Source organism: Mercenaria mercenaria, chromosome 11, assembly GCF_021730395.1.
Source record: "Mercenaria mercenaria strain notata chromosome 11, MADL_Memer_1, whole genome shotgun sequence".
Lineage (NCBI taxonomy): Eukaryota > Metazoa > Mollusca > Bivalvia > Venerida > Veneridae > Mercenaria > Mercenaria mercenaria.
Genome location: NC_069371.1, coordinates 59,503,924 through 59,528,009, shown reverse-complemented (window position 1 = coordinate 59,528,009; position 24,086 = coordinate 59,503,924). Strand labels below are relative to the sequence as shown.

Genomic DNA, 24,086 nt, shown 5'->3' with positions numbered 1-24,086 from the left:
TTGGCACATAACTATACTTATATTTATAAAGAAACGCCGTTTAGACGAGCTGCGGCTATTGCTCTTTTAAAAAGCATTTAATAACATAGTAATGTATATATTACCACATTGCTTCCTACGGTGCAAGATTTTTTGAACATGCACAATACTTCAAAGTCATCTTTTGCAAGTAGCATGGAATATGCGTTTTCATTAGACCCCAAAACATGCTTCGTGCACCTATCCGCTAGTCTAAGACTAATTCAATCCACTTAATTCGAAGATCAGACTGTCAAATTTAAATCGTTGATGCGCTCAAGTGTAAATATCTACAATATGTACAGAATACTCTACACCAAAAACTACCCGCCCCACATGCCAAAAGTTTTCTGCATGCCAGCTATAGATGTAGCTTCCTTCCGGGCAACATGCTATATTTACCTGCTATACACGCTGTCATAAAACATGCCACATTTCCAGATATCATTGCCCTTATGACAATTTTAGTTATGTCCCTTCTCCTCGAGGGCGCCATTGCCCCAAGAGCACCAATCATGACCCCTATGGATGCAAGATTGGAAAACCCACATAGGGCGTACGTTGCAATGACTATTGACCTATCCTGTAAAAATCCAGCATCATTACATTATAACATGTATTTATAACTGCTCAAACATACGACTACCCACCTGCTATACACGCAGTCATAAAGCAAGCCACATTGCCTGCAATCATTGCCCGTACAACAATTTTGGTTATATCCTTCTTCCGGTTTGGCGCCATTGCCCCGAGGGCACCAAGCATGATGCCGATGGAGCCTACATTAGAAAAGCCACACAGTGCGTATGTAGCTATAACAATTGATCTGTCCTGTTAAAACAAAATAAATACTAAACCAGTTAGTCAAAAAATCATTTCGAAACAAAATGAATGCTAAAACTGAATTAGTGGAGGCGATATACATATACTGTACTTATCTATGAATATTGAAACTGCGGATGGAAATGTATGTGACTATTTTTGTTCGTTTGTGTTTTTTTCGGCGTAAGCTGTATAACATGAATTTTGACCTATATTCTATAGTAATCGGGGCACGGAACCGGTGCGCGCTAAAAAGATAAACCATTTATTACCAAGTCTTAAATGACATTGAACATCAGAAAGCACATATTAAATGGAGGATATTTAGTAGTTTTGTTACCCAATACTAAAATAATTTATTCTAATTTTAAAGTCTTTAGTAATTTATCATCGCAAGAGAAATCGAAAGTAAACTTCTTCCCCCGTTGCGTACCTCGCTTAGGAAAGCTAAAAAATCTTGAATTTCATGCAAATAATGACTATGCAAACAACAACAATGTGCAAATTAAATTGAAAAATCAGTATTCCATCATATATGTAAGTATTTACCTATTAATTTACCCAGATAAAAAACATTTCAACAGTTATTGAAGTTATCCCAACCTGCAAATGTTTCTAGGTTACACTATACCAATTCAGTTCCTTCTTTATTTCATATAAACAATGAAATCTTGAGACCTTATTATCAGTACTTTAGAGCATTTCAGTGATATAAAAACCCATATGTGGTCATTTAGTATAACATGTCTTCTTATCAAAAATAAAAATGTTGACATGTTATGTTACATATAAGAAAAATAATCTGTACTGAAAAACATCACCCTCTGAAAATGCTCCCATGAAAATAGCCGTTTAGCAATTACGCGTATTTAGATATTTTCCCAATGAATAAAACTAAAACCTGGAAATTCACAATTAAAAAGGGTCTACATCTTTTCTCAATAAAACTAAGCCAAAAATATAACTGCCACATCCTCGTATGACTCATTATACCAGATTTCATCAACAGCATGGAACTACATTTTAGACTACTTCACTGAGTAGTCACTTCCTGTTTGGTGTAATCACTCCTCAACTTGATTTTTTGCTTTGTTTTATCAAAACTGAGAAATTAATCGAGTAATTAGAATTGTTGGGTAAGTAGTGATTCAAAAGCTTTTAGGGTTTTATTTTCATTTCTAGTCAAACTAATTGTGGGTCGAGATATTGTGCTAGTGGGTTACTTATAGGGTATTCTGACCCAACACAAAATTATTTCAGAATCGGCACAGGATGTCAAATCATTTTGACCTTCTATCACTGGAAGGATACCTATTGATCATTCAAATTTGCTGCATAGTTGAAACATTTGCAAATGAACCATGTGTTCATAGATGCATATCAAAATCTTTTCTGTCTGTACATCCTGTTTAATTCTGAATTTTCCATGCGCCAAACATTATTACCTCTACGCCGTTTGTCTTTTTTAAAGACATTTCTTGTTTAAATCTAACTATACACAGACATAACTTCAGTAGTATGTCATACAGCGACTTTCAAGCTTTTCATGGTGAAAAAAGACCCAAGATTAAGACACGGGTGGGCATCTGGGTAGAAATATAGACCTTACGCAAGCCAACGTGATGATTTCCTTTGGAAGAATTCTACAGCGAAGCGATGTTTCAAACTGACATCAGAAAGGGGCAAGTTATTCGTAGTCAGCGACCCTAACATCTCAGCCACGGAGGCCTCTCAGACGTGGCCAGTTTGCGTTCAGTATTGTAGTGACAAGTGCCGTGAAAAAAAATAATATCAATCTCGGCTACAAAATGACTGTCTGAATTTGTGTTGAGCGGTTAAGAAATCTGAAGCTTCACTATCAAATTATTGCTTATTTGTCGTCACAAAACTACACGAAAAGTAATACTTGACTTTTTATTACAAGATGTTAAAATCCTTTATACATATTATTTATTAGATCATTTCATATAGGGCACGACAACGGTGTTATTTTGTATTCATTTTAATTTTCTTGTCACATAAAGTTTACCGCTAGTTTGTAAATTCTAAATATTTTAGTGTAGTTTGTGGCTTTTCAAATATGGGCTGTACAAAGTGTCAAAGAATAGTTCTTAAAGCATTCATGAAAAATTGACCAGAACAAATATTTCAACCAAGAAAGTCTGTAAAGGGTCATAATTTTGACAAAATGCAAATCAGAGTTATGGTTCTTGGCCTACATATCAAATCATGATGAACAAGTCTACAAAGTAAGAAAGACCTAAACAAAACATTTTACCAACACCAATATCGACGATGAAGTGACGACAATATCTCATAGATTTTTTTTAAATCAGACGAGTTACCTCATTTGTAAGATATTGCCAAACTAACAGATGGCAGTTAGCTGTTTTGTTTAGTATAACTCATTAGTTACTCAGATTTTATACTTCATTGCACTATACTAGGAACTACGAAATGGCATGAAAAACGTCCCGGTATGATTGTCATAATGTCATATAATTATTGATCGAAAATTTATTTCATTCTAGCGGTCAATGTGACCTTGACATTTGATCTACTGATATCAAAAACAATCAATTATCCTATAAAATTTGGTCTGGCGGGCCGATTTGCATGAACAAAACAATATCTTCTTCAAAGGAGGGCACAATGAAACCTGTAAGAATGTCCTTTGGTAGCATAGAATGCAACCAAACAAATTTACAGCATACGCGGTTTGCTGAGTCTGTAGATGAGAGGTATTGCAATATGAAACATACCCCTCACGCTCCCAATGACCAATGACCACTAAAATAAAAAAATTACCGTTAATATGCCCCCAACAAGGATCTCTCCAGTATAGTTGATAATGATGTCATCATTTATGAAGGTTGTTCCGTTGTGGGTACCTGTCTCATTGCTCATGTAAGCATTGTACTTCGCCGTATTATTTATGAAAACACTCAGTTCTGAAATCAGACAGGCACAGCTTTGTCATGTGGCAATTTTAAGTTTCAAGGGATGACTACAGACCTTTGTGATCCTCCAGATATTTCTGAAGCATCGGTGGGTACTTTTGTAGACCCACAGTGACATAGTCCCAAATAGCCGTTGAAACGCTACATTGCATGAAGATTTTGAAGCAACAGTTTTTATACTAGGCAAATGATTATTACAGCCTTAGTGAAAATGATATAGATTGAAACCAAACGTTCCTAACCGTTCAAAATTTTCACTCAAACTGTCAACGAACTGCAAGCATATATGCAGACAAACATAACACCAAAAGCTGTTTAATTGAAACCAACATACAATTTAAGCCAATGACTAACATACAATTTCAGGATTGTACAGTCTTTTAGAAAATGTAGACATTTACTTGACAAAAAAGAATTAATACGAGGTAAAGCGAATGTTGTTCCATACCTCCATAGGCTACGAACTCGTTCAAAAATGTTTTAGATCCAATCATCCCAGCAACCTTCCTTACATCCGATAAAGAGGTACCAAGTAGCCAGGAAATCGGATAAAACACATAGGAGCAGATAAGCTGAAAAACAGCAGAAGATTTGCGTATATACAAGAATTCAAAGGCAAAGTCAAAATAAATCAGGTACCTCGTGACGCGGGATATTACAGATTTGGAACTAAAGGATTACGCAGACGGATTTTCTGAAACATATTTTCTTGAACGTTCGAAAATACTAAATACGTAAAAGGACAGTCCAGAAGGCTCTGTATTGCTCACCTGACCTAGATTGTCTTCCAGATAACCTAGTTTCTAATTTCATAGAAACAAACATTCTGACCATGTTTTAAATCAAGGTAGATTACTAACCACGTTTTTTTTTTCAATGATTTGACATAGCAACATGCTCTTATACCGAGCTGACTGAGTTACAAATTTTTCCTAGAGTTTAAACAAATAAACATTCTGACCAAGTCTTATAAAGGTCTGTTAGAAAATGTGGCCCTTTGAGTGTTAACAAGATATTTCTGTGACCTAGTTTTTGTTTTAGATAATCAGGTTTCAAGCTTGACCTAAACTTCATAGAGAAAAAAAAGCTTTACGAAGATCAAGCTGAACATACTCAGTACAGTATCTATGAAGTTAGATTTTGACCTCAGGTACTCTAATTTAACGCTTGACCTAGGTTCATTTTTGTTCAACTCAGATTCTAAAAACAGCCGAATAAAAAGTGATTCTACTTTACTCCTAAGTTCTAACTTTGTCCTAACTAACCGTCATAAACGTGCTCTTGGTGTTGGTCATGTGTGTCCACTCTAAGAACCTTCGCCTTTTGTCTGATTTAGGTACATTATAGAGTCAAATGATATCAACAATTTAGTACTGCCATTTTCATTTTCTTTGTTTTTACTTGTGAAAAACAAAAGTCTGAAAATTTACCATATCTATTCAATTTTAACTCAAATGAAGGCGAAAAATGTTCCCTGCCGTCAAACTGAATATACAATAGTACATTTGGAGCGGGGGGGCAACATGTTTCCTAAACAGAGCAGGCACTACGTAGTCAAATATTAAGGGAACTAAACCAACCCCTTGGGGACTAAATAGACTTCGTTTTCTCCCGGGGAAGAAACCAACTGAGGGAAAAGCAAACCGTTACATAGGGAGATGGAAATTTATACAAGGCACAGTTTCGATTTCCTTCACAACGTTTGTTGTGTTTTAAGTAATGTTTCCGCTGTCGTAGGACCATCGACCTTCCGCAAGCTAGCAGGATGGCTTCCTAGCATGAAACAATTCTATGCCTAAGCGAGTTTCGAGCCAACAGCGGTGAGGAGCACTGAATCTGAAGTCAGCGACCATAGTTACTGAGCCAAAGAGGCCCTATCAACAACAAATTTTGTAACTAATAGCATCATTCAAAATGACACTTACAGTAAATGTGAGTTCAGGATTATACATGTCCACTCGGTGACCGATCCAGATGAGGGTCTGGTCGAGGAACTGGAGGATCGCAAGGAAAGCAATGAGATTGACAGCGATGTTAGCGATAAGTTTGATGGAAACCGAAGCACCGTTACTGGCCGCCTCGATGATATTTGTCTCTGTTCTGGAAGCAACAATAATAAACGGTCCAGATTAGACATATCTTATTGCATGTTCTAATACGAAAATTCCATGCACATTTCCATTTAAACACGGAAATCCGACGTCATGTCGCCGTATTATTTGGTGACATAAAGGCGCCGAGAAAGAGTGCTACTGTATTTGATCTACTATTCTATATAAAAGATGTTTCAGAACGAAATGATGTTACACTTAATTCACTTACACTGTACAGGTTATACGGTGAGAAAAGTAACTTTTCGTTTTGGTTTTAACGCCGTTTTTCAACAGTATTTCACTCATGTAACGGCGGGCAGTTAACCTAACCAGTGTTCCTGGATTCTGTACCAGTACAAACCTGTTCTCCGCAAGTAACTGCCAACTTCCCCACATGAATTATCAGAGGTGGAGGACTAATGATTTCAGACACAATGTCGTTTATCAAATAGTCACGGAGAACATACGCCCCGCCCGAGGATCGAACTCGCGACCCCGCGATCCGTAGACCAACGCTCTTACCTACTGAGCTAAGCGGGCGAGAAAAGTAACTCGTTAGACGTCTAAGCACTCCACGGGATGCATTACTTCCCGTATTTTAACACTGTTAAAACCCAGTTACGCATTGACGTCACGTCGGTGTACTATATTTAGCGCCACACACGCGCCATGAAATAATGCCTCCTTATTTCATCAACTTGTGTACATAAAAGACATATTAGAATCGAAATAATATTTAGCAGAACTATGTTTTAACATATCTCAACAATACGAATCGGTTATATGCCAAGTGAATAATTCACTCGGGCTGAAATTATTCCACAGGCGTATAACCTCATCGAATTGTACATAATTCTGCTATATATCATTTCTCAAATGAAAACATCACATTAATACAAGCATACAAACAAATCCGGTACATGAAATTAGATGGTCCAAGCATATTTATGTTTGTATATTACTTTCTAACAGTACTGCTTTATGATTTCTAATGCCAAGAGATTTTATCATACGTTCTTTCAATCTCAATCTGAACCTGATTAAGAAATTTTCTGCTTTACCTAAGAAACTCAAACTTTAGATATAAACCACATCCTCCAAATTATCAAATTGTTAAACATGCTGGTAAATATTTAGATAATTCAGAATTTAGCAATGTTCTGCGCTCCCGATATGGCCACCCATACTGCCACCTGATCTCACAACTATATGCCTCATGAAGGAACTTAACGCTGAAATTCTATTGTGCTGACGATAAATAAAAGAAACATGGTATGGAAAGCTAGCAATGCCTCAATAATTATGCAGACAGTGTCTTACCCTTTTGGCATCTTATACACGTCTTCAGCTCGATGTTTTGTCTTTTTCGTTTCTGGATAGAACAGTTTGGCCATAGCTAAGGCTGCTGGAGCACTCATGACTGACGCCGACAGAAGATGATTCGGCGGAACCTGAAATAAGAAAAATATTAATTCAAGCGTGAAATACGAAATAATTTTCAAATACCTAACCGACAACCCTTTGGTATCATTTCTTTTGCATCCAGCGATGCATCATGACCGATTCAGTAAACAGTAAAATTTGATGTGAGCACTCCTTTTCCCAGTTAGATCATTTCCCATCCATGTTTTCCATTCAAGACTTGTTAAAATTTTCGAAACTTTTGGCGCTGTCAGTAAAATCATAAAAACTTGAAAAATGGCGGTAAAGGATTGATTTGGAATTATAAGGTTGGTTTTTGAGGCATATATTTAACATAAAACTCCATCGGACCTATATTCAAGATGTGATTCGGCATGAATAAGCCAATGTAATACTTTATGTTCTCTTTTTGACATTTTACGACATACATAATGACTTTTTCTTTGACCAAACCAATTTTACTATCCACAAATTAAAGGTCACACTGAGACGGACAAAGCAGGGTGCAAATTTGCCTCTTTTCAATGCATAAATTACATTTAGCATTTTCGTAAACAAATTAAATGACAACATTTGCTGACCTTGAAATATGCTAAAGGCAAAGTAGACCGAGATAATGGATAGATAAACCGTAACAAAAATGGTCAGAAATACTCCAACATCAGTTACTGTTTGTCATATATTTTGTGTTTGAAATATTCAAACAGAAGCAATTGCCAACTGTTGTTGTGTTTATACGTTACGAGACTGCTATGCTTTATATACAGCCAAAAACCACTGGCTTTGGAAAATCAAAAAGTGGAGTCAGGCCCAGTCATATTATCTGTTAATGCTATATGATAATAATATACATAACGAATACTATAAAAATCAAGTGTTTTCTTTGGGCCAAACATTCGCGAATTAGCAAGCTTTATTAATCACATTATCATGAGCTTCCCTGCTTGTGACAATTTGGGAGAGCTGGTGAATGTTAATGAGTTACTTAAAACCAATATAAATTTCAATGTATTCTTTGCCGAATAACAATCTTATATCATTTTATTTACCTACTAACTAGATGGTCATAGAATATACTTTTAACAGTAGTAGAAGTTTAGGTAAACACATCTTTAAATAAAATTTGTGGATAGCCAATTTCGAGGTAAAACGGAAAACGTATATCTTAATATCACTACAACTCGATTTTTCGCGAAAATGCTTCAGTTTATAAGCTTACGTCCATGAGAATATATGCGGCCATAACAGATCCAGCAATCGTGGCGAACCCTCCGGTGCAGACAGCGTGTAGCTCAGACTTCGTCATTTCCTTGATAAATGGTCGGATCATCAGCGGTGACTCGCTCTAAAAGAAAAACAAGAAAAGCGGAAATTTAAAAAACATCTGTAGGAAGACTTTTGTTTCAGTTATGCGTCAACATATTATATTTTGTTCTGTGTAGTAATCTTTAGAGAGATGGCATACATAAACGCCAAGGTCCGTGATGTCTTACACTGCCCTGCATGTGGGATTTTCTAGAAATTTTGCCCAACATGTGAATGACCAAAGTATAGAATTATACCTTGTTAGTCCTTCCTGCCATTTTGACCATTCCAAGGCATCCTGCGAAGAATATCAGAGTTTCAGGGCGTATTTAATGCAATGCTTATCCAGTCAACTTTAAGTAAGAGATAACATGCAACTAGTAATTTATGATAAATACTTGTATCTATTTGTGCATTTTATCATATTTATAAACATAGTGGTCCCGTTATAATAAATTAGCCGTGCCATGAGAAAACCAACATAGTGAGTTTGCGACCAGCATGGATCCAGACCAGCCTGCGCATCCGCGCAGTCTGGTCAGGATCCATGCTGTTCGCTAACAGTTTCTCCAATTCCAGTAGGCTTTAAAAGCGAACATCATGGATCCTGACCAGACTGCGCGGATGCGCAGGCTGGTCTGGATCCATGCTGGTCGCAAAGCCACTATGTTGGTTTTCCCATGGCACGGCTCAAATATTTTTTTTATTTCCACCATAGTTAACATTAGCACTTTGTTTTGTTTATTACGACGCATACAATGAAATTTACTGAATCAAATTAAGTATTCTTTTGCACATATAAAACTCGTTCTTTTTTATACTGACCATGTCTATTAACTGTTTTATGGTCTTTCTTATACACACGGCCTCAAAATCAACTACTTTTCCTCAGAAAGGAGGAGACGAAAGTTTTAACCAGCGTTAAGAACATCCAAGGTGGCGGGCACATCATCAATTTGGTGTAGATGGCAAATTTCAAGTACATAACAAGGTGGCATCCACATTTTTCATATACAATGCTTAATTCTAATATGCTTGTTTCTGTTAAAACACGCTTACACTTAAATGACGTCACGTTAACGTGCGATGACGTCAATGCATTTGTTGCGACCAAGAAAGAGCGCTACTATATTTTTACTACTCTTTTAGATAATGGGCATATTAGAATCGAAATAATGTATAGAAAAATCGTATTTTAACTAAAACTAAAACACTCAAAAGCGGTTATACGTCGGCAGAATAATTCACTCGGGCTACGCCCTCGTGAAATTATTCCGCGGACGTATAACCTCTTTTCGTGTATTAATAACGTTAAAACACGGTTTTTCTATACATTATTTCTTAAAAAAATCTCTTTAGTGTAGCTGCCCATAATGTTATATTAAAATAAAATTACACACTATTCATAATCGTACGACCACAGAAAGGTGTAGACAATATCTTACCTGTCCAATAAAGATATTTCCGGCCGCATTAAGGGACTCCGTCGGTGAGGTACCTAAGCAAAAAGCCAAAAACCTTGCCAAGTATCTGATAATGAATTGCATGACGCCTAGGTAATACAGCACAGAAATAATGGCACTGAAAAACACGATCACTGTCAGAACCTGAAAAACGGTGAGGATAAAGAGGAAAAAATATATAAGACAACCAAAGTCAAGGAAATTGTTCCAAGATGTTTTCAGTACATATCTGAACATGTTTCCAATGCTTAAGATGAATACTGCGTTACGAGCCAAGCGCAATTAAAACATCAGCAACAAAACGCAGACAATAACAGCAATTGATTTCTTTAAATTTTGTTGCATTTAACGTCACACCAACACAATTATAGGTGATATGGCGACGATTCTACTTTTTATGGTCGTGAGAGAGTCCAGGTGACACTCCGGGCATTATTTCATCACAAGCGGGCACCTGGGTAGAACCACAGCCATCCGTAAGCCAGCTGGTAAAAAACCAATTGGCCCTCTACATTTCAGACCTCGGGCAAAAGTTCTGACTATTGACTGGCAAACCATATATTCTTACACGATCCGATTCATTTCCCTATTAAACAAAGAAGGCAGAAAACAGTGAATTATTATACAACAATCACTGTTCTGACGTCACAATTATTACGTCATGGCGTCATACGGCATATCGGCGCGCTGGAAAAGAAACGATTGAAAAGGGGCAAATTTTCAATGAATGTCGTCAAGGATGTACTTAAAAATCCTTGGTTACGTGTTAGAATCAAAATGATATATCTCATTTAGTGATTTGCTCTTGAATAAATCATTGTTTGTCGTTCAGATGCGTGTTATTATATCACTCGGGCTGCGCCCTCGTGATATAATTCCTTCGCATCTGAACTCCAAACAATGATTTATTCAACGACAAATCACTGGATGAGATATATTATTTCTTAAGTAAGTGTATGATATAGGACTTTAGAGTGTTCCGTGTACGGAAAAAACATAAATATATACATTGTCTTTTACATATCTTGTCTAACCTGTCTTGCCTAACAGAAAAATAGCAACTTCATGAAATCAGAAACATATTAAAGAAACTAATGCACGAACAAATGAAATACAACACAGAACTTTACAATTGCAGTGACAGATAAAACAATTAAAGGGGCATACACGTTGCTTTATGATTCAAAGATATTTATTTATGTTATCCGGAACAAGGTTCTTCATAGATTTTTCTTTAAATATTAGACTATATAATACATTTTTTGATCATTCTAAAATATTCAGGTGGTGCTAGGAACTTTTTTAAATTTTGCCCAATTTTTACGGATTTTGTGATCAAGCAGTAGGCATCCCAATTTCATACCTTGAAGGCGAAGAAATGATGTTCATAATCATTTCCGAACACAAATCTCGAACCAGCGTCCGTATGTGCAAGAAACTCTCTGACCCGTTCCCCTAGCCATTCAAATGCACGGTATCCGAACTCGGTCCGTAAGATTAGCAAGGCAAAGTAGAACTGCAACGCCAGGCCCCAGAACACTGGCCGAAATTGTACCTGTATGAAATATTTGAATCACGATCTCAAGATAATATATATGGAGGAGCGGTGTCTAAGACAATTTTTCAAGAAAATATAATAGAAATCATTGGCAAATAGATGAAAGCAATTAAGTTATAAAAAATATCTAATAAAGTTCTTCAAATGCTCCAAGCGATACGGATGGCATCCGGATTTTAAATTTTAAGAGTAGATATTATTTCAAAATTCTAAATTTAAACCAGCAAAATTTTAAGCTAAATGAATAAATGTCAAAAAATATCGAACTATCATTTCATCAAATCTCATGTTTACAATCACATATATATTTATTTGTCGTTCTTGAAAAAAACAGCTTCAACAACCTTTACCATCACCAACGTCTAAATATATTCTTGAAGAAAATACAGGGATAAATAGTAAATTTTTCACTTACATGGTTAAATGAGATACTCAGATAGTTTCATGTTTATCTGCTTAATATATATTAAATTCTTAACATTTTTTCATAAATCAGCTGTGTGTAATGTGTAGCCATTCGTAAAACGACGCAAAAGTAAATACTACATTGAAGTTATCAGAGCTGAAAATGCGATTAAAATCAATACTTTTTATAAACATTTTGCATTCTTTCGTTATTAACTCTATTACCTTTGCTGGATTTTTGGATGCAACAAAGAACAGCAAAACGAAGACAAACATTCCAAGGGCGGATATGAGATTTTGCGGTCTGTCTACTGCCACATCAACAACGATAAATGCAATGAAGAATAGTATAGTTCCTATGACCAGACACCAGTAAAGACTGAAATGTATAAAATGTAATTTACGTATTACCACATGAATAAGCAAACACAAGTCTATATAAAAAGGACTCCCCTGTATATACAAAATCAAAGTGGGGGGTCTTTTTTAACTTGTGTTGACTTATGCATAGAAGTTCAGGTTCCTGTGGTATATCATTATGTTTCAATGATGATGATGATGATGATGATGATGATGATCATAAAAAGACGGCATTGATGATGACATCCTGAGTTTAATGAATTAAGACAAGAGTAATAATGTATGCGATTTCGGCAATCTCCGGCTTTTACGGAGTGTTTACCTACACTTACGTCCGGAGAATGCCGAACTGACTAAAGAGAATACGTAATCACACGAAAATAATGTTCGAGTGCCATTACCAGTTTACTACATTAACTTACATGATATATAACTAATCATAACGCCTCTTAATTAAGCATTTAAAGGCAGAAAAAAAGTCATGTATGCTCTCTCAATTTAGTACCATTTAAAGCCCTTGGGACATAATGTGATACAAAGAGGCAAAATGGAAGAATCATGAAACAATGTAAGCATCAGGAACATATACGTAGACTCGGGAACATGTACGTAGACTCGGGAACATGTACGTAGACTCGGGAACATGTACGTAGACTCGGGAACATGTACGTAGTACTACGGAAATATACTAGACTCGGGAACATATACGTGGACTCGGAACATGTACAAGACCGGAAAGAACACATGAAGTTAGACTCGGAAAATGGTTAATCGAAACATTTTAACATATGCACTCGGATTAACATACTTCGATTAGGATCACGAGAAACATATACGTAGACCAACATTAAGGGTAGATTCGGGTCTATTGCACACACACGAAAATGATGAGATAGACTTCTGGAGACACAGTAGGTAGACTGAAATGTATAAACTGAAACATTACAATGAATAGGCAACAAGTTATAAAAGACTCCGAGAAAATCATGGTCTTTAACTCGGTGACTTATATAGGTTAGACCGGGAACATTACGTGTTCGGACATGTAGGTAGATCGAGAATCATAAAAGACGCATTGATGAAATCAGGGTTTACTGTAGACCGAGTAAATGTAGTAGCATTCGGCAACATATACGGCTTTTAGGGAGAACATTACGTACCGAGAACAAGTAGACTAAAGAATACGTAACCGAAAATAATGTAGATCGGAACATTACGTACTCTAACATTACGTAGACTAATCATATAGGTTTAAGCTCAGGAGAAAAGTATGTAGACTCTCAATTAGTACTAGACTCTGGGAACATATATGTAGATCGAGGCAAAATGGAAGAATCTGAAACATATCGTAGACTCAGGAACATATAGTAGACTCGGGAACATGTACGTAGACTCGGGAACATGTAGGTAGACTCGGGAACATGTAGGTAGACTCGGGAACATGTACGTAGACTCGGGAACATATACGTAGACTCGGGAACATATACGTAGACTCGGGAACATGTACGTAGACTCGGGAACATATACGTAGACTCGGGAACATGTACGTAGACTCGGGAACATATACGTAGACTCGGGAACATATACGTAGACTCGGGTAGACTCGGGAACATGTACGAAAGCACAATTTGAGACTCAAGAACATAAAGTTTCTTGATAACAATTTAAAACTCAACATAATAAGTCATATACATATGATGTAAGTCTCAGGAACATAATATCAGTGCAAATAGCAAAATGTAAGACTCAATAGGAGTACATAAGACTCAGAAATATCATGACAGACACAGAAGAAAACAACTGTATGTCTAATAATCATAAAGGAAGTCTGAGATCACTAGGAAAGACTTGGATCACATGGTAAGACAGGGATCACAAGTTAAGACTGGAATCACAAGGAAAGACTGGGGTCACAAAGTAAGACAGGGATCACAAGGTAAGACTGGAATCACAAGGTAAGACTCAGATCACAAGGTAAGACTTGGGTCACAAGGTAAGACAGGGGCCACAAGGTAAGACTTGAATCACAAGGTAAGACTGGGATCACAAGGTAAGACTGTGTTCACAATGTAAGACTGAGATCACAAGGTAAGACTAGAATTACAATGTAAGACAAGGATCACAGACTAGAGTCACAAGGTAAGACTTTGATCACAAGGTAAAACAGGGATCACAAGGTGAGACTGGGATCACAATGTAAGTTACGGATCACAAGGTAAGACAGGGATCACAAGGTATGACTGGGATCACAAGGTAAGTAATGGGTTCACAATGTAAGACTTGGATCACAAGGTAAGACTGGAATCACAATGTAAGAGATGGATCACAATGTAAGACTGGGATCACAAGGTAAGACTGGAATCACAAGGAAAGACTGGGGTCACAAAGTAAGACAGGGATCACAAGGTAAGACTGGAATCACAAGGTAAGACTCAGATCACAAGGTAAGACTTGGGTCACAAGGTAAGACTGGGGTCACTAGGTAAGACTGGCTTCACAATGTAAGACTGGGATCACTAGGTAAGACTGGGATGACAAGGTATGACTGGGATAACAATGTACGACGCGAGAGTGCAACGAAAGACTCGAACATAAAATTAGATTAAGGGACAAAATGTAAGGCACAATTCAAGACTCTGGAATATAATGTGTATGTGCTTGTGTCTGAGTGACTGTGTGTCCTGGTTTGGCGTATTTTTAACATTTCAGCCATTTAAACAACGGTTTCTATTTATAGAAGTGAGCACTATATGAAGCCTTACAATGCTGCTTCACTGGAATATCACGTCGTAGACATAATTATGACGTGATGCTTCAGTCACACACATTATACCGATACCGGAGCGACCAGTCCTGGCACTATCCGCTTAATGCTAAGCGCCAAGCGAGGAAGCTACAAGTACCAATTTTTTCACGTCTTTGGTATGACGTGGCCGTAAGACTTTTGAACATAATGGCAAATATAATGTATAATTCATAGACATTTAAAGGTGGGCCGGTGGTCTTGTGGTAACACGCTTGAGTGTCAATTCAGAGGTCTGGGGTTTGAATCCCGGTCCAGGCATTGGAAACTTCTGAGATGCCTGTACTGGTTCTTCCCAGGAAAGACGGCTTCGCGTGTATCGGTGCTATACACCGAGCACGTAAAAGAACAAGACTATTTGCAAAAGAGCTAGGCTAAGTTAGCCCGACAGGCCTGCATCTAAAAAGGAGTTCTCTTTTTCTGTTCTGGGGGCTTTATCTCATTCTGTCCCTCTGGTCAGATCGCTCTTTGTCTCTGACTGTGTTTGCTATATGTAAAGCGCCTCTGAACTTGTTTATCATGAAAAGGGCAGTATGTAAATCTTGTATAATAATAATAATAAATATAACATAAAGAATGGGATGCATAATGTCAGACTCACGGATTTAAATTTTAAGACTCTGGAACATATTGTCAGACTCATTCATATTGTGTAAGACTAAGGAATATAATGCAAGACTTAAAAATATAATGGCAGACTCAGTAGAATAATGTTAGAAATATATCACAAAACTTGGTATCCTACCTATCCAGAAGACATCCTAATTAAAAAAGTACCGTCTAATTATTTAATGTGCAAAGCACCTACACGTGACCACCTAGAGATTGTTGATTATTTTAGTTTGAGAATTTGAGAAGTCTGTCTAATTCGTGACCACTTGTAGTCTTTTATATTACTTCTATAGACAACTGTATTCGTACTAGGATCTTATAACACAATAACAAAACGCATCGTTTCACTTAACCATCCGACATCGGAATGTTATTGTATTTACAACCTTGATATTCTGTTGCTTTTATTAGATTTCAGACATACCCTTGATCGTTGACAAGAAAAAGAGTACCAAACAATCGTTTCAATTTTACAAGGATTTGTAACTTAAGAAAATCATTGACATGGGCAATTTATAGGAAAAACTATCAAATTTAATGTAGGATACTTAAATAAAACCTATCATAAATATAATACACCGTGGTCTTATGTTTAAGACATCCACCGTGGGAATGATAGGCCAAATGTTCGATTCTGCTGGCAGCCTGTTGGTAAGCCGCTTAGTAGTAAGAACACGTTTACTGAATGCTTACCTGACCGAATGCCTCGTATTTAAGACGATTCGGGAGGCGCTAGTTCGCAAGGCAAAGGTGTCCAGACAAAACTGACTGATCCTTTCAAAAGGGGTGACACTATTCTAAATACTCACCCATGCCTTTACCTTTATAAATGTTGTGGACCGTTTTAAGATGCTAAGTGTTCTTTTGAAAATAAACTGAACTCTTATTACATTATACAGGTCCCAGAAAGTATTTGCATCATGTGCTCAATAATTTGTTTAGACGTAAATCTATATATTTTAATCAGGATATACATTTTTCAAACTTACACCAATCTAACTTTTTGTGCCGTAGGGTTTTCTGAATCAAACACACGGATTTCTTTGTCTTTCATAAAACGGCCCCACAGCAATCTGCCGACGACAAACAAAGTTCCAAGAATAGTAACAATGAGAAGACGCATAGCCCCTTCGTCGTCGACGTCGAAAGTCTTCACCATGGCATAGATGAAATAAGCGAAGTATAGGCAAGCCAGGACAATCCAGAAACAGGTCCAAAACTCTGGAAAGAAAACACGATAAGTATATAAGTGAAAGTACATGAAGAAAGAGATTTTTTTTTATATATATAATTTGTTTTTTCTCTTTTATGACATACATCATACAAACACGTTACACTTGTTTTGTACAATTCTGCAGACCTATTAAACAATAATAAAACAGAAATAATATCTTTGAGATTCATAAAACAATTGCAATTATTTCCTCTTCAGCTTTGTTTATAAAATCGTTTTGTATGTCAAAAAAGATAAATAAATGTATCCACTTTGCATGATAAGACGCTTAAATTGAGAAGGAAGTTAACACTGTATAAGATGTAAGTAGAGAAAAAACATAGAGTATACCCATGTGCGCTCTTGATTACCTTTAAAATAGACTATTTCAAAAAAAAAATTCATGTGTCTCAGTGATGTACATGGTAAGGATGCATATTAAAGATTTAAGAAAGACCATTTCTTTAAATGATAATCAATTTTGTTTTGCATTATTGTTATTTCTTTTTCTAGACAAATTCTGATATTTAAATAGGATAAAAACTGGTTGAATACGGGAACTTTGTCTATTTTTCATTAGAAAAATAAAATAGTTCATCAAAAAAAATCATGAAATTTATGGTATTGCTTTTTAACCCCCTTTGAACAATGCCAAAACTTATACATTCTAGACTGAACAGGCACGATATTCCCTTTTCTGCAAGTTACTTAGTCTATTCCACAAAATTTGAACATGATTACATTCCCAAAATAGATGTTCTATACTTTCCACTTGCATGTTACAAAAATCACATAAGTTGGTTCTAGACAATTTCATTTTGTACAAGTATTTATTTGTTGGAACTATTCGCATTAAAAATTTATACTGGAAGTTTCTAATTTTTGTGTCTATCGTTGCTTTAAAAAATTGTCCATAAATTTTGTTCCATTTTATGTTATTGTTTTCAACAGTAGATCCCCATTTCTTTTCTGATTTTATTTCTGGTTTAAGTTTTACATTTAATTGTTTGGTGTATAGTAATTTGTTTGGTGTTTTTGCTGCCTGAATTTTATTAACCAGGTTGTCTGTAATAGTGTATATAATGTTTTCTTTTTTAAGTGATTCTTTTAGGTCCGGCTTAATGCTGCTGATAATTTGATAATATTTTAGGAATTCATTATTTTCTAGACTGTATAAATACTTGAATTGTTCAAAAGAATAAAAATCTTTTTTCCTGTAATCAAATAAGTGTTCTAAATATTTTATTCCTTTTTCATACCATTCTTTGTAATACAACGTTTTATTCCCATTCCTTATGTCAGAGTTGTTCCAGATTATTTGTTTTCCACTTATGTCATTTAGTTCAACCTTCTTAATGGTATGCCATGCAATAAGAACATCTTTAAGAAATGTGTTGTTTTTACATATGTTTTCAATGTCTTTATCATTTAAATTACATTCAAATACTAACTTTCCCCCTGCTGTTTTGAGAATTGTATTATAGAAAGTACCCAAAATCACACTTTAACAGTTACACATAAATCGTTTTATCCAACAGACTTTTATCGAGTTAAAAAAAAACTTAATATTTATCATTTTTAATCCTCCTTTCTCGTAATCAAGTTGTAGTACATCTCTTTTGATTTTTTCTGGTTTATTGTTCCATATAAAATTATACATTATCTTTATTATTTCTTTTAATTTTTCTTCAGACGGACTTGGTGAAACTGTAAAGGGATATATAAGCTTCGGTTACGCAAAGGTTTTTATCACTGTAATTTTTCCTAGTAATGTTAGTTTTCTGTGTTCCCATTGTTTCAAACTGTTTTTAAAGCTATTTAATTTTGGGTCTAGATTAAGGTCTACATTTTTATTAATATTGTTCCAGAATGTCATACCAAGTGTTTTTGCCGATTCAGATGTCCAATTAAATTTTTAATCATTACACAGTTTCATATTTGTATTTACTAAAGATCCCGCTCTTTAAATTGTTGATTTGTTGAAGTTAAGTTTTAATCCTGATATGTATCCGAAATTAGTGATGACATCAATAAGTTTTTCGAATGAGTTTCTTTGTCCGTTGTTTAAGAAGGTTGCATCATCTGCAAAAAGTGTTTGTTTAATTTCTTCTCCATTGATCGTCACTCTTTTAATAGAATTATCAGTGTTGATATAATTTGCTAAAAATTCAATGCATATTATGAAAAGCAGAGCTGACAGTGGACATCCTTGTCTTACACTCCTCTTTATTGGAAAGGATTCGGACAAGTTTCCGTTATTTATAACTACGCTACTTATATCGTTGTAATTTTACCCAATCAATAAAAGAGACACCAAAATTTAAGTGGTGTAAGCACTGAAACATGAAAGTATGATCGATGCTGTCAAAAGCTTTTTCAAAATCTGCATACAGTAGTAAGGCCGGGTTCATTTTTAGTTTGTAAATATTCCATAGTTTCAAATAGTAACCTAATATTTTCAGCGATGTATCTGTTTTTCAAAAATCCTGTTTGTGCTTTATCTATTATGGAATTTATAACTTTTTAAGACGATCCGCTATTGATTTAGTTGCAATTTTATAATCAACATTTAAGAGACTTATAGGGCGCCAAATTGATAAAGATAATGTAACTTTTCCCTCTTTTGGTAGTAATGTAATAATTCCTTGCTTTTGTAGGTCTGTTAGTTGTTTTGTTCTATAGGAATAGTTAATTGCTTTAACGTAGTGTGTTTTAATTGTTTCCCAAAAAACTTTATAAAATTCACTAGTAATCCCGTCTGAACCAGGACTCTTTTGGTTTTTCATTTCTTTTAAAGCTTCTAAACACTCATATTCAGTTAAGTACCCGTCACATGTTTCCTTTTCATTTTCATTTAGTTTTTTTATATGCTGATTGAAGAAGTCAAAATCTGTTTTTATTTTTGATCGTTTGAATACAAATTTTCATAAAATGATTTTTCTGCTTTAAGAATTTCGACTTGATCATTTATTTCAGCATCTCCAATTTTATTTTGAATATGTTTTTCCTCTCTGCATTTTTCTTTTTTAAACTTGCGAAATAACTAGATTTTTTTTCATTCCCTTCAATGCTTATTGCTTTGCTTCTAACTAAAAGTCCATTTATTCTTGAATCGTTCAGTTTTTCATGTTCTTGTTTTTTTTTATTTCTAAACTAATTTTATTGTTTTCTGTGTCATCAGTCACGTTAACTACTTTATCTTCTAGGCCTTCTATTTCTTTTGTAAGTTTTTTTTTCTTTTTCCACGTCTGTTTTTTCTTATTTGTGGCATATTTTATTGTTTGGTTTCTAAGTGTACCTTTTATGATTTCCCACAATGTATTTGGATTACATTCTTTGTTTATTTCTACAACTTCATTAATACTACTTCTTATAATTGTTTGATATTCATCTTCATTTAACAGACTGTTATTCATTTTAAAATAACCAGGGCCTCTTTTAATGTCTGTTAAGTCAATTTTAATCTCTACAACTGAATGATCCGATTTGTATCCTGGTTTTATTTTACAACTATGAGTAATATTTACTAGGGTATCAGAAATTAAAAAATAGCCGTCTACTAAAAATCATTGGTTTTGTATTAGAGTGCCATGTGTATTTTAACTGCGTTGGATTATTTTTCCTCCAAATATCAATAAGGTTACAGGAACCTATCAAATCAGTTATTTTTTCCCTACACATTTTATAGGTATCATTTCTTCCATGTTTTTTGTCTAAGTTAATGTCTAAAATCGTATCAAAATCTCCCCCTAAAATGATGTTTGTGTCATATTGTTTTAATATTTCATTTTCAAGTTGACCAAATACTAATGCATTATCATCGTTTGGACCATAAATATTAAATATTGTTATTTTCTATCATTGATAGTAAGTTCTACACTGGCTAGTCGACCTGTAATTAATTCCTTATAAGTCATATTATTGCTTGAATAAGAAAATGATTCGTCAAAAAGTATGGCTATTCCGGCTCTATAACTTTTATTCCCGCTAAAGAAAGCTTCTCCCTTCCATTCACTTTTCCACGTATCAGTTACATCACTTGTTGAATGGGTTTCTTACAACAAACATACTTTATATTTCTTATCACTTAACCATTGAAATATTTGCTGTCGTTTTTTGTAATTACCTAAACCACGTACATTAAGAGAGCACATATACAAAGTTTCCATGATATATTGATATAATACATTCTTTATGAGAGCGTATACATGGGGATGATCTAATCACATTCTTCATTTGTTATAAAAGAGAGATCAGGGCAAAAATTCATGTCAAACCTACGGATTCCATATACCGATATATTCCTTCTATATTGCTAAAGGTATAACTACAGCTACATATTAAGCATCAACTAAATCGATATAACATTCCAAGTGCAAACGAAAAAGAATACATGACATTGATACTAAAAAAAAACAAGAGCTGTCCGTAAGACAGCCAAGCTCGACTATTCGAAATATTGACCCAGAAGCAGGAAAATATTACCCAAAAAAGTTAAATATCAAAAGAGTTTTAAGTTCAAAAGGGGGAATAATTTGACCAAAATGCATATCAGTTATGGGACTTGCTGCTATCAACTAGTTTTATAACCCCGAAGGCACATGAGAAGTTTCAATTCAATATCTGCATTAGTTTTGGAGATAGTAACTTGCATGTAAACTTTAACCAGAATTTTCAAAGTCCAAAAGGGGCATAATTTGCCCAAAATTACATGCCAGAGTTTTGGGACTTGATCCAGTGAGGTTAGTAATTGATCTAGAAAAGAAAAAATAAGTTTCAAATCTATATGCCTTTTAGTAATAGCTGTATGTACTTGCACGCAAAACTTCAACCAGAATTTTCTAAGTCCAAAAGGGGGCATAATTTGGCCAAAATGAAAGTCAGAGTTATGGGACTTGATCCTATCAACTAGTTTTATAACCCCGAAGACACATGTGAAGTTTCAAATCAATATCTGCATTATTTTTGGAGATAATAACTTGCATGTAAAACTTTAACCAAAATTTTCTAAGTCTAAAAGGGGGCATAATTTGCTCAAAAAACATGTCAGAGTTATGGGACTTGACCCAGTGAGGTTGGTAATTGATCTAGAAAAAGAAAAAAATAAGTTTTAAATCTATATGCCTTTTAGAAATAGTTGTATGTACTTGCACGCAAAACTTTAACCAGAATTTTCTAAGTCCAAAAGGGGGCATAATTTGGCCAAAATGAAAGTCAGAGTTATGGGACTTGCTGCTATCAACTAGTTTTATAACCCCGAAGACACATGTGAAGTTTCAAATCAATATCTGCATTAGTTTTGGAGATAGTAACTTGCATGTAAAACTTTAACCAAAATTTTCTAAGTCTAAAAGGAGGCATAATTTGCTCAAATAACATGTCAGAGTTATGGGACTTGACCCAGTGAGGTTGGTAATTGATCTAGAAAAAGAAAAAATAAGTTTTAAATCTATATGCCTTTTAGAAATAGTTGTATGTACTTGCACGCAAAACTTTAACCAGAATTTTCTAAGTCCAAAAGGGGGCATAATTTGGCCAAAATGAAAGTCAGAGTTATGGGACTTGCTGCTATCAACTAGTTTTATAACCCCGAAGACACATGTGAAGTTTCAAATCAATATCTGCATTAGTTTTGGAGATAGTAACTTGCATGTAAAACTTTAACCAAAATTTTCTAAGTCCAAAAGGGGGCATAATTTGCTCAAAATACATGTCAGAGTTATGGGACTTGACCCAGAGAGGTTGGTAATTGACCTAGAAAAAGAAGAAATAAGTTTCAAAGCTATATGCCTTTCACTGATGGCTGTATGTACTTGCATGCAAAAACTTAACCAAGGTGTGACGCCGACGCCGACGCCGACGCCAGGGTGAGTAGAATAGCTAGACTATTCTTCGAATAGTCGAGCTAACAAGAGGGCCATGATGGCCCTATATTGCTCACCTGAGTTTAATTCCTTTCTTGAAAAAAATTCTTCGCTAAAGCTAAACAAATAACCCCATGGGGTGGGGTCAATTTGACCCCAGAGGTCATGATTTGAACAAATTTTGTAGAATTCTATTAGGCAATGCTACATGTCAAATATCTAAGATCTAAGCCTTCTGGTTTATTTTTGGAATTTTTTTGAAGATTTTCCTATGTAAAATCAAGTGACCCCTGGGGTGGGGTCAATTTGAACCCCGGGGTCATGATTTGAATAAATTTTGTAGAGGTCCACTAGGCAATGCTACATGTCAAATATCTAAGATCTAGGCCTTCTGGTTTATTTTTAGAAAATTTTTTGAATATTTTCCTATGTAAAATCAAGTGACCCCGGGGGTCATGACTGAATAAATTTTGTAGAGGTCCACTAGGCAATGCTACATGTCAAATATCTAAGCTCTAAGCCTTCTGGTTTATTTTTAGAAATTTTTTGAAGATTTTCCTATGTAAAATCAAGTGACCCCTGGGGCGAGGTCAATTTTGACCCCGGGGTCATGATTTGAACAATTTTACTAGAAGTCCACTAGGCAATGCTACATGTCAAATATCTAAGCTCTAGGGATTCTGGTTTTTGAGAAAAAGATTTTTAAGATTTTCCTATGTAAAATCAAGTGACCCCCGGGGCGGGGTTAATTTTGACCCTGGGGTCATGATTTGAACAAACTTGGTAGAGGTCCACTAGGCAATGCTTCACATCAAATATCTAAGCTCTAGGGCTTCTGGTTTTTGAGAAGAAGATTTTTAAAGTTTTTCCTTTTGGTTGCCATGGCAACCAGAATTCTGTATGGAATTCAATTCTTTGAACAATTTTTAAAGAAGACCATCCAAGAAACAACCCTGTGAAGTTTCATCAAAATTGGCCTGTTGGTTTAGGAAGAGATGTTGTTTAAAGGAAAGTGTGGACGGACGGACGGACGCCGGACGGTGAGCGATCACAATACCTCAACCTGAGCACGTGCTCAGGTGAGCTAAAAAACAGGTACAAAATCCCCTGTCCTGAAAGTTTGCGTTAGTTGTTTTTCAGTCACCAGATATGCTAAGAAAACGAAGTACAACACTTGTCTTAGCAAAA

General features: G+C 35.4%; 1 protein-coding gene across 3 annotated transcripts in view; it reads right to left on the bottom strand.

Annotated features, from left to right (window-relative positions):
• Positions 1-24,086, bottom strand: part of LOC123532902 (solute carrier family 28 member 3-like) — a 71,236-nt gene that overhangs the window by 1,143 nt on the left and 46,007 nt on the right. For 2 of the 3 annotated variants that reach the window (XM_053517519.1, XM_053517518.1), the window contains exons 4-13: positions 16,811-17,042; positions 12,272-12,425; positions 11,447-11,638; positions 10,066-10,227; positions 8,535-8,660; positions 7,214-7,344; positions 5,726-5,900; positions 4,249-4,372; positions 3,649-3,791; positions 669-849 (exon numbers count right to left, since the gene is read on the bottom strand). In XM_053517519.1, the coding sequence (XP_053373494.1) occupies positions 669-849; positions 3,649-3,791; positions 4,249-4,372; positions 5,726-5,900; positions 7,214-7,344; positions 8,535-8,660; positions 10,066-10,227; positions 11,447-11,638; positions 12,272-12,425; positions 16,811-17,042 (1,620 nt within the window). Of the gene's footprint in view, positions 1-420; positions 602-668; positions 850-3,648; positions 3,792-4,248; positions 4,373-5,725; positions 5,901-7,213; positions 7,345-8,534; positions 8,661-10,065; positions 10,228-11,446; positions 11,639-12,271; positions 12,426-16,810; positions 17,043-24,086 lie in introns of all 3 variants that reach the window. The other variant, XM_053517520.1, reaches the window with a different exon arrangement.